This window comes from Lissotriton helveticus, chromosome 3_1 (genome assembly GCF_964261635.1).
Source record: "Lissotriton helveticus chromosome 3_1, aLisHel1.1, whole genome shotgun sequence".
In the NCBI taxonomy this organism is placed as follows: Eukaryota; Metazoa; Chordata; class Amphibia; order Caudata; family Salamandridae; genus Lissotriton; species Lissotriton helveticus.
The window spans coordinates 6465480-6487403 of record NC_136061.1 but is presented as its reverse complement, the minus strand read 5'-3'; the positions used below and the strand labels follow the sequence as shown (position 1 = coordinate 6487403).

The 21924-nt window shown below is 45.5% G+C and overlaps 1 protein-coding gene across 1 annotated transcript in view; it reads right to left on the bottom strand.

Moving 5' to 3' along the window:
* Positions 1-21623, bottom strand: part of LOC144824369 (vomeronasal type-2 receptor 26-like) — a 28762-nt gene extending 7139 nt beyond the window's left edge. The window contains exon 1 of the mRNA XM_078683481.1: positions 21507-21623. Coding sequence (XP_078539607.1) covers positions 21507-21567 — 61 coding nt within the window. The 5' untranslated portion in view covers positions 21568-21623. The remainder of the gene's footprint in view (positions 1-21506) is intronic.
* Between the last annotated feature and the right edge of the window lie 301 nt (positions 21624-21924).

The window sequence follows — 21924 nt, the reverse complement described above, 5'->3', positions numbered from 1 at the left end:
CTTGCCCCCTGAACGGAACCCCAGGACAATTGGGTTCTATCTGCTTGTGCCCATCTGCTGTTGGGCCTTAGTTCTTATTCCCTCGCCAGAGTTGTGACTCGGGTGCCTTCGCCCCCTCCCAGGTCGTGACAGCTCGGAGCCTGGTCGCCCCGCCGTAGAGAGCCCCGCTCATCCCTGAGTCGCTCTCCGCTTCAGTGCCGGGCCGCCTGCTCTCCTGTCACCTCACCACTAACGGAGCGCAACTGGGTACCTCTCATCTCTCCACCCGGAATCTGCACGGAGAACATTTCCATAGACTCGGACGGTCCGTACGTCGACGCGTACCCGACTGTCTCGCTTTGTCCTCCTGCATACCAAGGCTCGTGCCGCACCTCAAGAAAGGCCTCCCCGTACAGTGGTACTGGAAGCCTGGTGCTACACCCGTCTGTCCGAGAACGCCCCTCACAGATCCACGAGTACGACCCGGCGTGCTAAGAAGTAGTACGCCCCGCAGGCCTGAACGGCGCCTCGCCCCGTGAGCTGCATTGATCCCGGATCGCCGCAACCCTCCACAGTCTAGCTCCCCCGCCTCGCTCCTCGAGGGGGACCGAGCCGGAGAGATCCTCTGGAGAACCGTCGGCCTCGTTCGGGGTCAGCCCTCACCGGCCGCGCCTGAAATGCCTCGGACTTCCACAGCAAGGTACACTTGAACTCCGTCTCGAGTTCATATCGGATCCAGGGTCCGCAACATTCTTATTTCCCTGTCATCGTACCTTGCCGAACAATGAACATTGAAAGACTAAGTTTGCTATTGTAATCTGGTGGCCCCCATTCGCTAAACGTTATTGTTGGTCTTGTGATAATTCTGCTTGAATATATCTTTTATATAAAGTATACATATTTTTGATACAACCATTTGACTGGTGTCCGTTTGTGGTGGGTCAGTGGGTTTACTGTGCGTGATCATAAATGCTTCACTTACTATCGCCCTGAAGATTAGCCTTGTCTGCTCGCGCCACGTTGCCTAGATGGTGAGCAGGGGTTATTCGAAGGAGTAGTTCCCTTGCCCTGACGATTGGGTCTCAGGGTCCCTGCTTGTCACAAGTACCTACCTGTGCCAACCAGAGACCTTCGGGTTCCAACATTGGTACCAGCGGAAAGGATTTCGGATTTGCATTTATGATTTATATACAGTGAATTACTGATCACCACGTAGTGAGAGCAGACCAAATAACGAAGCCACAGATTACGTTCTCGACGAGAGATCTTCAATCTTCCAACCATGCCTGGTTCACTTCCGGTACCAGCACCTTCCGTTGTACTCTCTGTGTTCTCTGGAATCGACGATGTTGACTGGGAAGGGCTAGAAAATTGCAAACTCGAGCAATTGAGAGCCCTGTGCGAAAAGTTTTGAGTTTCCCAGGCGGGCTGCAAAACCAGAGTCCAACGCATCACGGCACTGAGAGCCTGGAAAGAGTCCAGAGAGCCAGCCAATCGGGTGGTGGTGGATCCACCTGATAGCATTATTGAGGTACCGGGAGGCCCATCGTCAGAAGAGCTGGCGGACAGGGCCGCAACCAGAGGGCATGAAGGGGAGATGGCCAGATTGAAAGGTCAGATGCCCATGGAGAAAAAAAAGGCTCCAGCTGGAGCATGAAGTGCGAATGAAAGAATTGGAGCTGAAAGCAAAGCGCTTGGACGCAGCTCCTGGTGGCAGCACAACGCCAGCCCAGGTAGAGTCAAGGGTCTACGTACCGAAAGATGTGGTGAAGGAATACTTTTAGGGTGATGACATAGGACAGTGGTTCCGGGCCTACGAGGTAGCCATGTCTTCCCACCGGGTCCCTGAGAAGGATTGGAGAGCGGGGTTGTGGGGACGGTTCCTGACCGAGGGGCGGGATACCCTGTTAGATCTCCCTTCCAAAGAGTCCAATTCCTACCCACGAATGAAAGAAGCCCTGATGAATCGGTTTGGTTTCACTCCTGAAATGTACCGACAGCGGTTTAGGAAGTGTGTGAAGATTCAAGGGGGTACGTATGTGGAGTATGTGACCTTTTTCTGCAGAGCGCTGGATGGTTGGGTGAAGGGTAGCAAGGTAAATGATTTTCAAGGGCTGCTTGATTTCATAGCATGGGAGCACTTGTCGGATAATTGTTTTCCTGAGTTACGCCAGCACCTGATCGATAGCAAGCTGTCCAACCCGAGGACGCTTGCTGAGGAAGCGGACCGCTGGCTCAGCACCAGGGTCCACAAGGGTCCAGTGGGAGACTCAGCCAAAGGTGGGCAGGGTCCCCAGCAGAATAGTGGGGGGGACAAGGGAAAACAGAAAGGGTTCCAGAAAGGCCCCCAAAGTAATCCCCAAGGGAACCAAGGGAAAGGTTCTCAGTCTTCCCCACCCCCGAAATCAACCGGGGCCCGACAGGTAAACCTGTTCAAACGGGGCCCATCACCTGTTTTAGGTGTGGCGACCTGGGTCACATTGCCTCTGACCCTAAGTGTCGCTTATTTGCAAAACCCGCACCCACTGGTGCTCCCCCCCGGCAACTAGCTAATGTTAACTTTGGGGAGGAAGTAGCCGTCCAAATGGGTGGGGGTCCCGTTCAGATGACCCTAGTCTCGTTAGGAGACAGTGAGATGGTCCCCGAAAACTACCTGCCCAGTAACACTAAAAAATATGCGCAGGTAGTGACCATCAACGGTAAGAAGGCGGAGGCTCTTTGAGATACAGGAGCCAGTGTGACTGCAGTGAGGCATCACCTGGAATCTCAAGAGCAGTTGGTACCGCACGCATACTGTAGGGTTATCCATGCGGAAAATTCTGAGAGCCAGTGTCCGATGGCTCAGGTTCCCTTTGAGTGGGGGGGGGTCTTCTCAGGTACTCTGCAAGTCGCTGCGAGGACCTCCAGGCCTGTTGATTGTCTGCTAGGGAACGATTTGGAGAACTCCCCTTGGGAAAAGGTGGAGAAAACGACTCATCTGCGGATGGTGGGTCTACCCGACTGGGCGTGCGTGACCACACGGTCCATGGCAGCCAGTAGGGGTGTTGAAAAGGTCCTGGAGCCTGAAGGAGAGGCCCAGGAACCGGCCTTAGAGAGGCGGCCCCGGGGGCGTGGACAGCCGGTCCCCGATGCTCCCACGGCCCAGGAGGAAGCAGACCTCGAGGGGAATGCCCTGGAGCCTACAGGGGAACAGATCGACGAACTGGGAGACTTGACTGAGCTGACCCATTGGCAGCAAGAAGGAGGTCCCTCCAGGGAGGAATTCTGTGAGGAGCAGAAAACGTGCCCTTCTCTAGTGGGTATGCGGCAGCAGGCTGCAGACCAGGCCAATGGTGATCGGTCCGGAACTCACTTGGTGTACTGGGAGAACGATCTCCTGTATTCAGAGCCTAAGGCTGCTGAACCTGGGTCAGCCCGTGTGCTGGTGGTACCACAGAAGTTCAGGGCCTTCCTACTGGGTTTGACTCACGATGTGCCGTTAGCAGGACATCTGGGGATGGACAGGACCTATGACAGGCTTGTCACCCACTTTTACTGGCCCCAGATGCATCGGAGCTCAGACGCTCATTGCAGAACTTGCCAGACTTGCCAGGCAAGCGGGAAGTGCGGAGGGAAGAACAAGGCTCCCCTCCAACCATTCCCCGTCGTCAGTACCCCATTCCAGCGAGTGGGAATTGACATTGTGGGGCCTCTGGACCCCAAGACAGCCCTGGGCAACAGGTTCATCCTGGTCTTGGTGGACCATGCCACCCGGTACCCTGAAGCCATCCCTCTGAGAACAGTGACGGCCCCCGTGGTGGGACGAGCGCTGATGGGAATTTTCTCTCGAGTAGGATTCCCTCTAGAGGTGGTGTCTGACAGAGGTACCAATTTCATATCGAAATATATGAAATCCCTTTGGCAAGAGTGTGGTGTAACGTACAAGTTCACCACCCCTTACCGCCCCCAAGGAAACGGGTTGGTTGAGAGATTCAACCGAACCTTGAAAGGCATGATTATGGGCCTAGAAGGACCGATGAGGCGTAAGTGGGACGTCCTCTTACCATGTCTACTGTTTGCGTACCGAGAGGTGCCACAAAAGTCGCTCGGGTTCAGTCACTTCGAGCTTTTGTACGGTCACCCGGTACGAGGACCTCTGAGTCTGGTTTGGGAAGGCTGGGAGCAATCTCCCAGGAAACCTCCCCAGAATGTTTATAGCTACATGCTGGCCTTCCGAAACCAGACCCGGCGATTCAGGAAACTTGCTGAGGCAAACCTGGAAGCCAGCCAGGAGGAGATGAAGCTGTGGTACGACCAGAATGCCACTCTGGTAGAGCTTCAGCCTGGACAAAAGGTGTGGGTCTTGGCCCCAGTGGAGCCCTGTGCACTTCAGGATAAGTGGACGGGTCCATTTGAGGTTGTGGAGCGCAAGAGTCCTGTCACCTACCTGGTGAACTTGCAAACTCCCAGGAACCCTTTGAGGGTCCTACATGTTAACCGCCTTAAGCCCCACTTGGAGAGGCCAGAAGTGGGCATGCTGTTGGCTACCGATGACGGAATGGAGGAGGAGACCGAGCCTCTCCCAGACCTCTTGGTGGCCTCCGAGCGAGATGGGTCAGTGGATGGAGTTAATCTCTCACCCTCCCTGACCTCCGAACAGCAGGACAATTGCCGCCAGTTGCTGGGGCAATTCTCTGACTTGATCTCCCTGGTTCCGGGTGTCACAGATTGGTGCATCCATGATGTGGACACCGGAGACAGCTTGCCGGTGAAGCACAAGGCTTACCGCGTGACTGACAGGGTGCGAGCTTGCATCAAGGAGGAAGTCTTGAAGATGTTCGCTCTTGGGGTGATTGAGTCCTCCAGCAGTCCTTGGGCCAGCCCAGTGGTCTTGGTCTCAAAGGCTGCGACGCCGGGAGCCACACACGAACTCCGGTTCTGTGTGGACTATCGAGGACTCAATTCGGTCACGAAGACTGACGCGCACCCCATCCCCAGAGCTGATGAGCTTATCGATCGGTTGGGTGCTGCCCGGTACCTCAGTACGTTTGACTTAACGTCTGGGTACTGGCAGATTGCCTTAACTGACGGGGCCAAAGAGATGTCAGCGTTTTCAACCCCAGATGGGCACTACCAATTTCCGGGTTATGCCCTTCGGGATGAAAAACGCCCCTGCCACCTTCCAGAGGTTGGTCAACCAGGTGTTGGTTGGACTGGACGCGTTCAGTGCCGCCTACCTGGACGACATCGCAGTGTTCAGCGGAACATGGGAAGAACACTTGCTGCACCTTTGGGAAGTGTTGGCGGCTCTGCGAAAGGCAGGCCTCACGATCAAGGCAAGCAAGTGCCATATCGGGCAGGGATCCGTGGTGTATTTGGGACACCAAGTGGGGAGCGGCCAGGTGGCGCCCCTTCAACCCAAAATTCAGACCATCCTGGCTTGGGAAGCCCCCAAGACCCAAACGGAGGTGAGGGCCTTCCTCGGATTCACCGGGTACTACAGGAGGTTTGTCAAGGGATACGGCACCATCGTTGCCCCCTTGACCGAGCTGACTTCGAAGAAGCAGCCCCGGAAAGTGATCTGGACCGACGCTTGTCAGGAAGCCTTCGACACCCTGAAGAAAGCCATGTGCACGGTGCCCGTGCTCCTGGCTCCTGATTTCTCCAAAGAGTTTGTAGTGCAGACAGACGCTTCAGAGCATGGGATTGGGGCTGTCCTTTCACAGACGACTGAGGAGGGCTGGGATCACCCTGTGGCCTTCATCAGTCGGAGGTTACTTCCACGGGAACAGAAGTGGAGTGCGATTGAGCGAGAAGCTTTTGCTGTGGTCTGGGCCCTGAAGAAGCTAAGACCCTACTTGTTTGGGTCTCACTTCCGAGTTCAGACGGACCACAGGCCCCTCAGATGTTTGATGCAAATGAGGGGTGAGAACCCGAAACTGTTGAGGTGGTCCATTTCTCTACGGAGTATGGACTTTACGGTGGAACATCGCCCTGGCATAGACCACGCCAATGCTGACGGTCTGTCAAGGTTTTTCCGCCTTAGTGATGAGGAACTCCCTGGGCAAGGGTAGTTCTCCCCACATTTCAGCTGTAGGGGACATGTGTTAGACCTGGCACCTTGGCGTGAGTCTCCCTTTCCTCTTTTTGCTGATGTGTCTCTGATGTTTTGCTGGTATTCGTTGCTCAGGGCACTGCGCCACGGCCAATCCATGTCGCAGTGCAAGTGCTCCCAATGTAAAGTGTATGTACAATTGATTTCCATGATTGGCTTTTTGATTTACTATCAGTCCCCAGTAACGTGCACGAGCAGTGCCGGGGCTTGTAGATACAAATGCTGCTGGTGGGCTTGCAGTGCTGATTGCGCCACCCACAGAACCGGCCTCGAAAGATGTGTCTCGGGTCCGCCATTGCTGACCCCGCGTGCAGTCTCGTATTGCACGCTGATTGCGCAAGTGCCCACACTTGCCAGTCCCTGAACCTTCCCTAACCTTCATATCAGTCACCCCTATGGTAGGCCTACGGGCAGGGTGCGTTGTAAGCATAAGGTAGGACAAGCCTCGAGTGTGGCATGTCCTAGGAGTGAATTACCGCCCTTTTGGTTCTTCACTATTGAAGGGCTACCTGTTCTCTTAGGCCAGACGAGCTGTCAGAGCTATTACGCGCTATAGTCCCGGCAGGCTCCGGGAACACAGTAGCCGGTCGAGTTTAGTATGCCTGAACTCAGAATAATAAAATACTTCCTTTGGTAAGGTTTATTTTAATATCCTGTGTTTGCAAACGCTACTTTTAGAAAGTTAGCCTTTGCTCGCCTAACTGTTCAACCGCCTCTGCCAGGATGTGTATCTGCTGTCTGGGTTTGTGTGAGGGACAGGGCTGGGAGATTCCCGGGGAAAGTCGGGTGCTCCAGGTGGTGAATAGAGTACTTACACCAGGATGGGTGGGCGGAGTAGTCCTTGACTCTGAATAGGGTTGTGCTCCTCCACCACAATGCTGGCTCCACCGCCCAGCAGAGCTTCTGATGTCTCTGCCCTGAACCCTGAAAGAAGACGTCAGCGTCCTGTCAACAAAGTGCTCCAGAACTGGGTTGAACCAGACTCATGCCCCCTGGCCTGCAAAGATAAAAGAATCACAGTATAAATGTAGGAGCTCCGCTCCTTACAGATCAGATCCAGTTTTGACCACGACGATCCTCTGCCTGACTAGAAGGACCAAGAGAAGCTGAAGGACGGAAACCAGTCTGTATCCTGTTAGACTGGCCTGCACTGGTGCCTTGCTGAGAACGGAGAGGAAAGGACCAGAAAGGACTTTGTAGACTTGTGCCTGAATCGATCTCCAAGGGCTTGATCGAGAGCTTGCCCCCTGAACGGAACCCCAGGACCATTGGGTTCTATCTGCTTGTGCCCATCTGCTGTTTGGCCTTAGTTCTAATTCCCTGGCCAGAGTTGTGACTCGGGTGCCTTCGCCCCCTCCCAGGTCGTGACAGCTCGGAGCCTGGTCGCCGTGCCGTAGAGAGCCCCGCTCATCCCTGAGTCGCTCTCCGCTTCAGTGCCGGGCCGCCTGCTCTCCTGTCACCTAGCCGCTACCGGAGCGCGATTGTGTACCTCTCATCTCTCCAGCCGGAATCTGCACGGAGAACATTTCCATAGCCTCGGATAGTCCGTACGTCGACGCGTACCCGACTGTCTCGCTTTGTCCTCCTGCATACCAAGGCTCGTGCCGCACCTCAAGAAAGGCCTCCCCGTACAGTGGTACTGGAAGCCTGGTGCTGCACCCGTCTGTCCGAGAACGCGACACCCCTCACAGATCCACGAGTGCGACCCGGCGTGCTAAGAAGTAGTACACCCCGCAGGCCTGAACGGCGCCTCGCCCCGTGAGCTGCATCGATCCCGGATCGCCGCATCCCTCCACAGTCCTCGAGGGGGACCGAGCCGGAGAGATCCTCTGGAGAACCGTCGGCCTCGTTTGGGGTCAGCCCTTACCGGCCGCGCCTGAAATGCCTCGGACTTCCACAGCAAGGTACACTTGAACTCCGTCTCGAGTTCACATCGGATCCAGGGTCCGCGACGTTCTTATTTCCCTGTCATTGTACCTTGCCGTACAACGAACATTGAAAGACTTAGTTTGCCTATTGTAATCTGGTGGCCCCCATTCGCTAAACGTTATTGTTGGTCTTGTGATAATTCTGCTTGAATATATCTTTTATATAAAGTATACGTTTTTTTGATACAACCATTTGACTGGTGTCCGTTTGTGGTGGGTCAGTGGGTTTACTGTGTGTGATCATAAATGCTTCACTTACTATCGCCCTGAAGATTAGCCTTGTCTGCTCGCGCCACGTTGCCTAGAGGGTGAGCAGGGGTTATTCGAAGGAGTAGTTCCCTTGGCCTGACGATGGGGTCTCAGGGTTCCTGCTTGTCACAAGTACCTACCTGTGCCAACCAGAGACCTTTGGGTTCCAACAATTCCTGTTCTGGTGATGCTTATGTATTTGGGAAGATGTGTTTCCATTGATAGAGCTTGTACAAATGAGATGAAGGAAGTGTGGGGCTGTCCTACTAATGAAGTGATGAAGTGACTGCTTAGTTGATCCCCCACTTTATGAATAGAGTCATGCTTGCAAGCCACATCATACATTCCTTAGCTTAGGAAAGAGAAACTAGAAGCCACATACTAGGCTTTTATCAGAGCAGTAGGGTGTGGTTTGTTCTTTAGCTTTTGTATTGCCCTTCATCCATCCTTTATTGTTATCCTTGTATATATGAGTTGACTCTTACAGTGCCCTAAGAATAGGAGCAATCACTGTGACTAAACTGCTGTCACTTTACCAGTGGAGGAGCATACAGATGGGGATCCCGGACTCTATTACACTAGCGAAGGTCAAACCAAGTAGCCAAAGCAGGATTTTCTTGCTATAGGTAGGAGGTAGGTTTACCGTCTAGCCACAAGTATGACTGACGCGCATGATGAAGTGGTGCGGCACCTTATGTGAACCTTGTGGTCTTGTGAACTGTATTAACTATAAGAGCTAACCAGACTGTAGTGTAGTTCCTATATTCCCAATAGGCTCTGCGCATTGGAATAATATATCCTGTAGTTTAGACGTAGGACTGAGGTCGACTAGGTCTCTACCGAATATATTAAACTTAATTGTGAGTGCCAGCTAGCTCAGAGGTCACTAGAATCTTTCTCGAATTTACAAGAAGGGATTAGTTTCTGACAACCGCATAAACATGGCAACTTTGTTTCTCAAGTATAAGAAATCAATCTCTAGAGGCGCGGAAACAATAGATAGCTATTTTACTCAGTCAATTGTGCATGCTTCGTTTCACCAGAGTTGCTGAGAAATAAAGAGACAGGCGTTTTCAATAAAAAGTATTTATTGAACAGTCTTCTTTCGCAAGTATAAGAAATGTACTGCTACAATCGTAATACTGGTTATAAAGTACACTGCATATAATACGAAGAGTATTAGAAAATAGTACTGTAAAAGCATGATATGGTTTCTAAGTCATAAAATACATAAAATACATAAAATACAAAAAATAAATTCAGTGATAAATAATGACTAAAAGTACTCAACTGGTGCGTCTAAAATACGCCTACCCCGGTGTACCTAACCTAAGTCTAGTACAAGGGAAGAAGTAAGTGAGGTCTAGTTTAAGTTTAGTATTCTTTGCCAAGAATCTATTGCAAGAATTCTCTAAGGGTTTAGTCGGCTCCATACTTTGGTTTTAGAATGAAGGAGGTCTTGTATCTCTCTCTCAGGACTCGATTTCCCAGCAACCCGCAAGGGTAGCCTGGAAACACTGGAGCTGGATTTCTCGGCAGGAGAAAAGACAGCGTCACTGAGTGCGTCAGCTGGAGGGTCGGCTTCCTTCAGCACTTGCTGCTGCTGGGCGCGTCGGGCAAGTAGATAGTCGAACTGCTCCAAACCACCGTGTGTTTGTCTGGGCAAATGTAGGCATATTTATACTTTGAAGGTGCCAAGTTTGACGTATGATTGAACATTAAAACGTCATCAAAGACTCAGTTCTTTGAAAACTCCATGATTTCCTAGATAAATTAGTATTTAGGCAAGGGGAGGTCCCTAGCTGCTGAAGGCGGATTTTTCTAAGAAATCGTTGTTAATTCTCTGAACTTAGTGGAAGTAGCCATGCCGTATTTGGGCTGCATAGGCTCAGTCTAAATATGGTAATGAGTTCTATGCCTATAAAAGGATCGGGTAATTTATACCTATATATGGGCATGAATCAGGAAAATCACACTAGGGTCCTAGATTCCTACACAACACCCACTCCACGATATTAAGTTCAATAAAACTAAATGTATAAGCACTGAACATATATAAGGCAAGTGCTTACAATCCTACCCAAAATACTAATTGCATTTAAAAGGTTTGTTCGCATGAAATGAGTATAAGCTGTATGAAAAAATAGGTCTCAACTGATATGAAGCATAGTTTGAGAGCATACTTTCTAACATTTATGAAAGACGAAATTACATTCATGAAATGTCTCTTAAAGGTACAGAAGAAAAAAATCGAGACTATCCCATAGTATAACATTTAAACTGTTTCGTTTTTTAGACCAAGGCCAAATATTGTCATTAGGAAGTTTTCAAAAGAAAACTTGTTCTCTAAGAATAGTTCTACTTTAAGCAGATTATTTTGTGCCAACAAGTTCTATTTTGGAAAAAAATCAAATTTGTTAGACTGTTTGTTTTGAAAAACGAAGGCAGAATTTCAGAGTTCAGGGAACGCTGTGTGAATTAGTCAAAAGTTATTCTCAGTTTCAGGAAAAAATATCAGATCGTCTAGTCTGGCAAAGAAACCGTCTACCATAGTAGGCGAAAGTAGAACCACTTCAGTTAGCAGGTCAAATGTGCATAGATGAGGATCATCGCCGTCAGCGTTTGAAGCATTAGCAATGTCCGCAGTAGGTGCTACCGGTGTGCCTGTAGTGTCATGTATCTCACCCTCAGTTAGATTTGCTGGTGAGACCTCAATGAAGGCCGTCATCAGAATAGGCAGCCGTTGGGGGCAACACGATGCATGAGTCGTTACCGGACCTAGCAAAGCGTCAACATCCGATGGCAGGACTGATGGGAGTGTAAGACAAACGTCCAACACGCATTCTTCTCCGCAAAGCAGGCATCGCAGAACAGGTAAGATGCAATCTTGCCAGATTGGTCTGAACGAAAGGAACCAAGTTGTGTTCAGAACCCTTAAACGAGCCAAGCCAATAATCTGTGTAATTCTCTCACGAAACCTAAGGGCAAGGAGGGCTTCTTCCATGGTAGTCTGGGTATCGCTGGTCACTGGACTTGCCATATCGGAGCAGAAGGAATAAAAACAGAATTCCTGCTACAAGTCCCAAGATGAGAGGCAGGCCGCCGAACACAGGGTTCACGAAATTTGGAAAAATGCCGAGGACTGCTTCAAATGGTGCTAACAGTCCCAAAAAAAGCATCTTAAATACATGTGCGATGCCACTGGTATCAGACATATTTAAGATTTGACTTAACATTTCTGCGAAATGTACTGGGCAGTTTGTTGATAATAATGCATGTATCTCTGCAGAAGTCCTTGCAACTTGCAGATCATGCGTTTCTCTAGACGAGGTCAGTGGCATATTTTTTTGTAAAAGAATGACTTCCATTCTGCTTAAAGTATCAATTCGTATAGAAGAGATATTCAGTGAAGGCCATAACGCCGTCTCCCTTACTGTCTCAATTTTTGTATACAATACTTGCATACAACAAGTGACCCTGGATGACAAACTAACTAGATACGATCTTCCTGGCAACATGCCACAACAGCTGTTGTCATTGAGCGTAACGTAACTGCCATTGGCTAGCTGTCTGAAAATTGGTTCTATCACTGTGGAGGGTGAACCGTGCAGGTGGTAAGGGAGGTTATTTGCAGAACCTTCGCAGACTCCGTGTAAATTAATACCTTGGCACAAACGTGTACCACTTAGTGAGTTCTTACCATTTTTACCACTAAGGAATACCTCCTTTTCCCCATTCCAACATTTGTGTGTGTATGGTAAATTCCAGGTTGACTTACTGTATTTTTTACCCAACCTTTCATACATGCCCGCTGGTATATGCTGTAGACAATATTGAAATTGGAAAATCGTCACTATTATCATGATGGTGCCATTTATTATCCATTTAATGACAGGCTTCTCAGAAACTGTCAATGATAATCTTTCCAATTTATCAATGCTCAGCACCGTATATTCTGCTCCTCTTTGTGCCAAAGAGATTTGTTTATCTGTAAGGTTAAACATAGTAAACAATGACTTGGTATTGATTAGACGCCATGGCACATAGCCTGAACGGAGATTTTGTAATATCCAGCCTAGCAGCATTATGGAACATATTTGAGACTGGCGATGTTGTAACATTAGCAAATCTTGCTCTATTATGTCAATTGCAGATGATACGATGCTGTCCAGAAAATACATTCTGAAGGACAGAGTGGTTAACCCATTGTCCACTACAGAGAAGATATTCTCTAAATTAATACAATCAATTTCTTGTATTTTTTCTGCAGTCTCCATTTGAGTTATTTTCCATGCTTCATTGTAAGCAGCGTATATGAAAAGTTTTTGACGTGGTTTGCGAGGCCCCATTAAAAAATCTCGCAAATCATTGTCTTCTTTAAGTAACGATAAGTGTTGTTTGATTTCTGGAAGTGTAGATTTATGTAGCCACTCAAGGCATAGCTTTCCTACTCTGTAAGTAGTTACTATCCCTGGATGTTGTCTCTGGGAATATCTTGGATCTGGCCTATTCAATGTGAACCCCTGTGTTTTGTTCAGGAATCTATCTTGACAGTTAGTCGTGTCTGTGGGCCATAGTAACCATTTTCTCCAATCAGGATTAGTTCTGTTTTGTTTAAAAATATAGGGTATGTCTACCTCCTCTTCTATAGTGTCATTACTGTCAGATGTGGGCTTAGGTATAGACGGTTTGTTTAAATCTTTTATCTTAGCCAGGCCAAGACAAGACGTTTGTTGAACAGTGTCATTTAAAAACATTATTTGTTCTGGGATGATGCAGGCTCTGAATAAGGCTTCTAAACCTTGCACCTGCCAATCTTTTGTGCCCCAGAAAGTTTTTGTCTCAATGTTGTCTTTCCAAAAGTCAAAACCTAATATAGACAGCTGAGCATAAAAGTTTGCAGAATAAATTTGTTTAGTATTCGTCAACATTGTTTTCATTCCTGTCTTATTTATATTTTTAAAATAAAACGTTTCTGGATTTGTAACATTAAACCCTGAGAAGTATGGACATTTTTCATAAAATGTTTTTGAGCTACCCCTTGGTGGTGTTGGACAATGTTCCCATTGATTGTAAGTAAAAACATGTCTAGGGCTTGCAGATTTATGCAAATAATGGTGAACGTAATGATTAAAACAATACATTTGTTCGTAATCTGATGTACCTTCTAGGTATTCATCTTCTGTAAATTTAGCTGCGCGTATCAAGAGAGAGAGAGAGGACTAGAAAGCTAGTCCGAGTCCCCGTAGTTTATATGTGTTATCAAAAGAGACTAGCTTAAATATGACCAATATTGTTAGGACTCTGATTAGATTTGTCATGGGCACCTCGTTGGTGAGTTCATGAAGCCCTCACCCACCAACCTGGTTGGTGGCATGCTTCATCATCGGGCCCACCCAGTGACACCTAATGTGTCCCGGGTGTGCTGCGACGCCTGATTACAGCGGAGCTGGTATTTTACTGAGAGTGCAGAGTGAGGTGTAAAATAAAGTGTGAGTTAAAACGGATTAACCACCAATATCTTTGTTATAATAATGATACTGTGGCGGAAATTCCTGCATGTGTAGATGCCAGTCATTCGTGTTCTGCTAAGATCAGTCCTAACCTATATTCCATATTTGGAATTGCCCTGTCCCCCACTCCAGGGATTTGAGCAAAAGGAACATTATTCGCATCAGTTATATAGGAGTACTTTACTGGAAAGCCTTTCGGGAGTGTCTTACCACTGTCTTTAATTGAAGCAGTGACAGCCTGCATTATTTCGCTGTCTATTTTTGTTTTCGACCGAGTGATCGCGGCTACGGAAGCCATTTGCACCGCTGCCTTCGCGGCTTCATCAGCCAATGAATTCCCTGCAACGTGAACGCCATCATGCTGATGACTCAGTGTATGTATCACGTGAGTCTTTTGTAGTTCTTTCTATAATAGAACTGTAGTTGTACAGTCTCCAAGCGATTGAGTTTCAGTGACCATAGGTCGAAATTTGCCTTTGCGCCAGCGACCTTTAACAATTGTGCATGCAGCACTATAGGCTTGTTTACCTCCAATTGCGGGCTGTGCTGATCCGTCTGTATAGATTATACATCCGTAATGTTCTAGAGGCAGAATTTCGCTCGGCAGAGGACATTCGTGTTCGTATTGTAGGAATTCTTGTGCCTTCAAGTAGGGGTCAAATACGCATTCAACGTCTGTTGCAGCAAGAGAATTAACCCATTGAATCCATCTCAGATGTAAAGCCTTAGCATAGGGAATGCTTGCTTTCGTCACTGCCTCTAAGGCAGGTACTGGTGTAACGATCATTATGCGTTTACCCTGCGCGAGAGCTCTTTCTTTTGCTACTGCAGTTTGAACCGCTGTCGGAACTTTTTCTGTAGAAGTGAATTTTATTTCCGCTTGTGTGTACAAGTGTGATTTGTATGCTATTGGTACCTTTTCACCTTCATTAAAGGTCAGATATGTGAATCCGCTTCTCCCTGGAATGATTCGGATCACAAGACTGCGCTCATTATCGCGTGTTTCTAACTGTGTTTTTGCTAACATGTCTGTTTGCACGGAACACAACATTTCTGTATGGTTTTGAGTCCAATTAGTTGGTTTGAAATCAGGTTTGTTTAGTTCGTAGAGAGGTTTACCCCTTTCTGCATAAGTTGTTCCTAAATTCAGGAAACCTAGATTGATTGTAAGTTTTTCAGCATTTTAGGAGGTTGGAGCAGTGCACATTTCTCTTGGAAGTTTTCTGCCAGACTCTTGCCTTCATTTGCTAACTCGTATCCTAAAAATAGGATGTTGAGGTGGGCAATTCGTGATTTCTTAAAGTTGAATTTATACCCTTCAGAAGCAAACTCAAGTAATATGGTGTTCAGTTTTTTCAAGTGTACGTCCAAATCATCGTCTGTAAGATAGATGTCATCGACATAGGATAATGCCTCATCAGAGTACATTTGTAGTAACTCTGTTACTCTGGCTGGAAATAAAACTGAAGTATTCTTGAATCCCTGGGGGAGACAGCAAAATTGTCGCTATGTCCCCATGATTGAGAAAGCGGTCAAATGCCTGCTTTCAGGTGCAATGTTTTGACAGAAAAACCCACTTGAAATAACTAATGTGGTTTTATATGTTTTACGCACTATGTTATTCATCATTGCTGCACTGTGTGCGTTTTGTACTGCAAATGTTTTGCAACAAGAGTTTAAGTGTCTGTAGTCCAACACTAGACGATATGTATTGACTGGTTAGGAGACAAGAAACAAAGGATTGTTCATTGATGAGGTGCATGTTTCAATCTCCCCTTGGTATTCAAGTTGATTTAAAATCTCCCAGACCTGTTTTCTAGCTTCTTGTTTTACAGGATAATGTCTTTGCATTGTTGGTTGATTTTTTAGCTGGATTTTATGATGAGGATAATCCTCATCCCATTTTATATAATGATGGAGCCTGAGCTACTGCCCATTTCCTGGCATATGTGTATTTTTTAAGAATCAGAATGTGATTTGAGAAGGCTGGCATAATTATCTCTTCGCCATGTGGGCACTCCCTGACAAATTCAGGTGGCCCATCTTGTTCAGCTAGAAGAATGTCATAACCCTTGGAAAGCTTATCCCAAAAGAGAGCTTTTATTTTCCTAGTTATGTCCCCCTCCATCCGAAGTGTTACTTCACATAACTTGTAGGGTACACTAACCCTGGTGTCGGCACTTTCAACTTAAATGCATTCATTCAAGTCCACTGTCTCCAGATGTTCCTTCAGGATCTTGTCAGCCCATTCCCCGTTCTTAAATTGTGTCCTCAAGATCCTCGACATGACTCATTTTTACACTTGCTACCTTCTTCTTGAAGAATTGAGTTTTCTTATTTTTTTGGAATGTGCTGTTTGTCTTTGGACTTCACGCGTTCTTCTTTTAGTTCTGATCGTCCTTTTCTTTCTGATTTCTGCAAGGAAGTCTGAAAGGTACGAGAGGAACGTGTATTAGTATCTTGATATCTATCAGGTTTTCTTAAGTTATCCCTATTTCTGAGGTTGTACCTCTTTTCAGAGGGCTCCAGTTGGGGAGATCTTCCTCTGGACTGGGAATGCTTCTCTTTAGGAAGTGTTTGTTTAGTGTTTTCCCACTTCTTTTTAGAAGTAGTGAGATTATTTTTAATAAAAAGTTTTTCAGGATTTTCTGTTAGTTGGGGTTTTAATGGTTTCCCGCCCAAACTATCTCTACCTAGTTCTTCATAGGATTTTTCAATAATTCTGGCAAGCTCATATGGTTGCTCAGTAATATCTGTTTCTTTTAACTTCTGGCGGATTGCCACTGATGCTGCTACACCTTTAATGTTGGCTAATAATATAGCCGAGACATGTTTGAAATCTTTTAGTAATTTCATACCAAGATTTAAGGCCGGTTCTGGACCGTATTCATTTTGAATCTGTCTTAGAACGTCTGGTATTACCGGGATAGACGGGACACCACAGTCCTCCACATGTGATGATATCCCCATTGGTAAACAGATTGTCAGAAATCTCTGTTTCTCATGAGGTGTTCTATCAGGGAATACTGCCTCAATTTTAGTAATTTTTTGAGCTAACCAGAATGGAATGTGTTCCCTTTCTGCTGGTAATTTACCAATGACTGATTGTATAGTCTGTGGTGTGATTTTGTTTGTGTTCCCCTGGTGAGGGGTGTGATGTGGGATCCTCACAGTAGGTTGGACTCTTAAGGTCCGCATTACGTATTAAACTAATTGTCTATGTATTTTTTAATAATTGTTTTATCTGTATTAACAGTTCTGACCTGTCATGTTTTCAATGTCAGGATGTGGTGTATAGCTAGCTAGTACCGGCCATGTTTCTCCTGGTCTACCTAGTGGACCAAGCCTGGTTATGTGATTTTCATGTTGTAGGGCGCCTTTAAACCAGAGCTGATGCTCTTGGTAAGTTAATGGAATTTCAATGTCCTCGTAAGGAACGTATTCCTCCGGAGGTTCCTCTACTTTGTAGTAGTGAAACTTGTGTGTTCCTGCATCTGCTGGAGGAAACTGAATCCATGAATAAAATACTTCTGTCTGCTGATATTCATGTGCCTCTATAACAAAGATTACTTTACCACCTCTAGATGAAACTCCATTGTTTATGAGTTTGTAAGTTGTAGTTTTTCTTACATTTACCAGGATGATTATAACATCCGGGTCATTCTGTAGGAGATTTCTCTCATCTAAAACTGCTTAAGCTGCAGCTGCAACTGCGGCTAATTCTTCGTCACTATTCATTATTTTGTTGACATTGGGCCCTCACACTTAAGTCACCAACCTCCAGAGCTGAGGAGTCTCCTTTTCATGATACACAGGCCCTCACCCACCTAGGTGACATGCTTTATCATTGGGTCATGCCCCATGTGTGGTCTGACGTGCAATCCCCAACTCCGTGGTGAATCACTTTTTGAAGATCTTTTTTGTAGATCACAGGACCCTAAAGTTGAGGTTCCTTTTTGTGGTCTGGCTTGACATCACAGCTGTGAGAATCAACAGGAGAGGGGCTTTGGCTTCACTAAATGTTGGGAAACAGGAGTATATGTTCTGATTGGGCAGAAGTTGTGTGGTTCCTAAAAAAAGTGCTAGCCATCCATGCAAATGTGATAATTTCCTTTATTTAGACAGCTGCCTGAGCTTGAACTTTGAGGGGCACACACATGACATCATAATACTGTTAAAGTGTCTTAGATAACTAGATAATTTAAAGTACTTTTTCTTTGACAGTGGCAGAGATGGGAGTAGGGCAGTAATTAACATACATGGACCTTTAGATCAGTCTTGAAAGTGCAAATCAGCAAATGATCAGGAAAAAAGAACTATCAGAATCCTACAGAGAGGGGCCTAGACCACAATTCACAAAGTTAAAGTTAGACCAAAAGTCTAACTTAGACCAAGAATCTAAATTAACAACCTTTCTGTATTCACAAAGGTAAGCTAGTACTAGTAATTTTATTACTAGTAATTATTTAAGTCGAAACGTTACTACTAGCAACTTTACTACTAGTAAGTTTACAAATAGTAAAAGTCATAGTAGTAACTAACCTTTATGACTATTGAAAAGTAATGAAATTAGACTTATGGTCTAACTTTGACCAAAAGTCTAACTTTACTACTTTTTGGTATTTACAAAGGTAATCTACTACTAGTAACTTTACTACAAGTAATTCTACCACTCTTGACTTGACTATTAGTAACTTTACTACTATTTAAATACTAAAGGAGATAGTAGTAACAAACCTTTATGAATACCAAAAGTAGTAAAGTTACACTTTTGTTCTACATTAGACTTTTGATCTAAATTTACCTTTGGACATTGAGCCCTCAGACTTTAGGTCTAAAGTTAGAGTCCAGGTGTATAGTTAGATGTCAGGTGTAAAGTTAGACTCCAGGTGTAAAGTTAGATGTCAGGTGTAAAGTTAGCCTTCAGGTCTGAGGGTTATTTATGAGCCCATTCTGACACTTTTGCATCGCTGTTGAGTCACTTTTTGGTGGCTGAGTAAATAATGTGCCACGCTGCAACATATTTACAAAGTGATGCATCTAGGCAGATGTGCCACTTTATAAAACACTGTGCTGCATTATACCTGCACCAGGTATAATCAATGCAAAGTGGGCGTTCCCACGCATCAAAACCTTATGCCTGCCTCACAGCAGTTGTAAGAGTGACACAGGCCCTTTTGACATGGGGCTTGGCCCACGTGAAAGGACACATTGTTGGAGTTGTATCTGTTTTGAGACAACCCCCAGCAATTTGTCACTTTTGCAGCTACAGATATGTCAGGATTCCGGATGTATCTGTAAATCCTTGCGACATGAGCTGTGGACCGTAAATACAGAGCATCCATGGTGTAGCAGGGAGAGCGCACTGAAAAATGTTGCATCACTGGTTTATCCCAGTGATGCAACACTTTTCATAAATGAGGGCCTACGACTGTTAATCTAAAGTCACATGTTGGTCCCACTGAGTTCAGGATTTGATTGGGCTTAGTTTGTGCGCTTCCACTAAAAATGACTTTTATGGCTGTATTCCAGATGGTTGCTTTGTACGAAGCTCACACTTAATAAAATGGGATTAGATTGGGTATGGACGCAAGCCAATGATAAAGGCTATATGCCTCATTGTTTATTATTTAAAGCTACAACAAAGGCAACAGTATTTTATAGTCAATCGGCATTAGAGAGTGGACTGTTATTATTCTAAATTAAAGTCTAAATATGTTTTTTTGTTCCATGGAATCTCACAGATCACTTTAATAGGCGAGGATGGATTGTTATTACTCTGAATTAGGGCAAGGGCTTTGGTGTTAGTTACTCCCTCTGACAAGCAATGAGTACTGAAGATTTGCACTTTGAGAATTCTTCTTAACCCCAATTATAACATATGCTGTTCTGCTTTGCCAACTATAATTTTTTTATATGTTTGCAGTTTTATGACTCTATGCCAGCTGGTTGCTATTTGGGGAAGCTTATAATCAGCATAGTTGTCCTGAGTTAATTACACTGATAAACAATTGATAACAGGCCTAATTAGTTCACTAGAAAAATTATTTCTGCTGCCATATGTCTGATCTGTTTATTATGAAAGTTATAATAAACGCATTAGGGTTGATTGTGAAAAGCATATTTTAAAATCAGCACTAGTTTAAGGGTGGGTTTTTATCCCTCTATATTGAAGCCTACAGATAGGTATTTTGTTACATGAAATGGTAGATGACCTTTGGTAGGGAATGATTTTAGTATTGGGTATTGCCTTTGACGAATCCCAGAAGGAAATGTGCAGGGTAACAGTTCTTGATAGGATCTCTTAGATTTCTGTCAGGATCATGTAATAACAATCATTAAATATTACATCCCTCCATATATATAAATCTGTTTCCATACAGATACATTGAGAGCCTGCGGCTCCACTCTGTTCTACCATTGGGCTCTCTGAGTATCATTACTATCTGCTTCCATCTTTGACAGGGACCTGCGTGGGAAAAGGGTTCAGTCTGCATCTGATCATTTCTTTACACACTGTGATTGGGTCTTTTTCATGCTGTAATTGGTGAATCCCACTTTGGACTTTCGCCGATTCAAGCATTGAGAACCATACTATCAACGGAATGAGGTTAGGTAGATGGAACTAATGCGAATCTTCTTTGTATACCATAATACCAAATGTTCTCTCCTAGGAGGGTGAATTGAACAATGGCCAGGTGACTGCTGTGAGGAAGCTTCAGTGCCCTCCGTTCTGAGAAGTGACAGGATTTATTATTGTCTTCCAGGTTAGGATGGATGTCACAACAAAGTGAAAGTACCTCTGCTATCACACATGAATTATGACAATATAGGCCATGTCACAAGATAGTAGTACAAGCATCTATCACACTTTCAAAACAACATTGAAGGAAGGTCCTTGAGTGCAGGAGTATCCCTTAATCCTATTATTCAAGACATACCCTCAGGTCAAACACACACCACGTCAACAACCCTGATACATCTCACTCCCCCCATCAGAAGGGAACAGGGTGTTGAAGCATGTTACTTACTGTGGGTGTAATGTCAATGTCCTTTGAACAACTGATTGATGATGATTTTATTAAATAACCATCATAGAACTGTGAACACAGATCGCAGGTTATTGTTGCTGTTTATCGAAATTTGATCTCAAGTTGGGATAAGATTTCGCCCCGTTATACCATCTGTGGATGGGAAGTTTTTGACCGCTTGATATGATGGTTTTCCTAGGGTGGTAAATCAACAAATAATTCCAATCACTGTGATCACAACACACAGTTTTTTAAGCCCTGATGAAGTTCCTTTTTGTCATGGAATCAAACACGTTAGCTGGATTTTAAATCTGTACAATACAAATGATCAATATTTCAAGACAATGACCTCAACTTTGCAAAATTGAACTTCTTTCCTGGTGCACCTTGCTTTTGAAGAATAGAACTGTGTATATTTGTAGCGTGTGAATTTTCTGGGGGAGAAGTTGTAACGTTTCTAAGTGTGCCTCTGTGGATTTGTAAAGTTACTAATATCATTATCCTGCTACTATGAAATATGTAATGTGGTATTGTACATGTTGATGACAGAAGGGTGGTGGGAGTAGCAGATCACATACAACATAAACACTCTTATTCCCTATCCTAGCAGGTGTTATGTTGCAGGCAGTGCTAACTTTGCGAACGTTAAATATGACGTCCCCCTAGTTTTGGACATCTATTTAAGGCTTTAGAATATGAATGTTTCACTCACCAGAGCGAATTGAAAACTCTCCTTCCGCACATAGCACACATAAATAGCAGCAAATGGGCATTTCTGGTATTGGGACTTTGCGGTACCCAGGAAGGCAGCTCTCACTGCAGACAGAGCGGAGAGTCTGTGAGGAACAACAGAGCAAAGAAGAATTACATATGCAATACCTAATATGTGCAGTGGCTGCTAGAAGTTAGCCTGAAAGTTACCTTTCACTACTGGCCCTTATTTCCATTTGAACTGATCTTTTTAGTCAAGAAAGTATGCAGTACCATGGCCTGCCATGTGCTGGTGCCCCATATAGCCCGACTTCTCTTTTTCGGTGTAAAAATATATAAACAAATGTATTCATTTGTACCAGTTTATAATCACTGAATGTAGCATGTTAGACTGTACTTCATTCCAATCAATTAAAAAA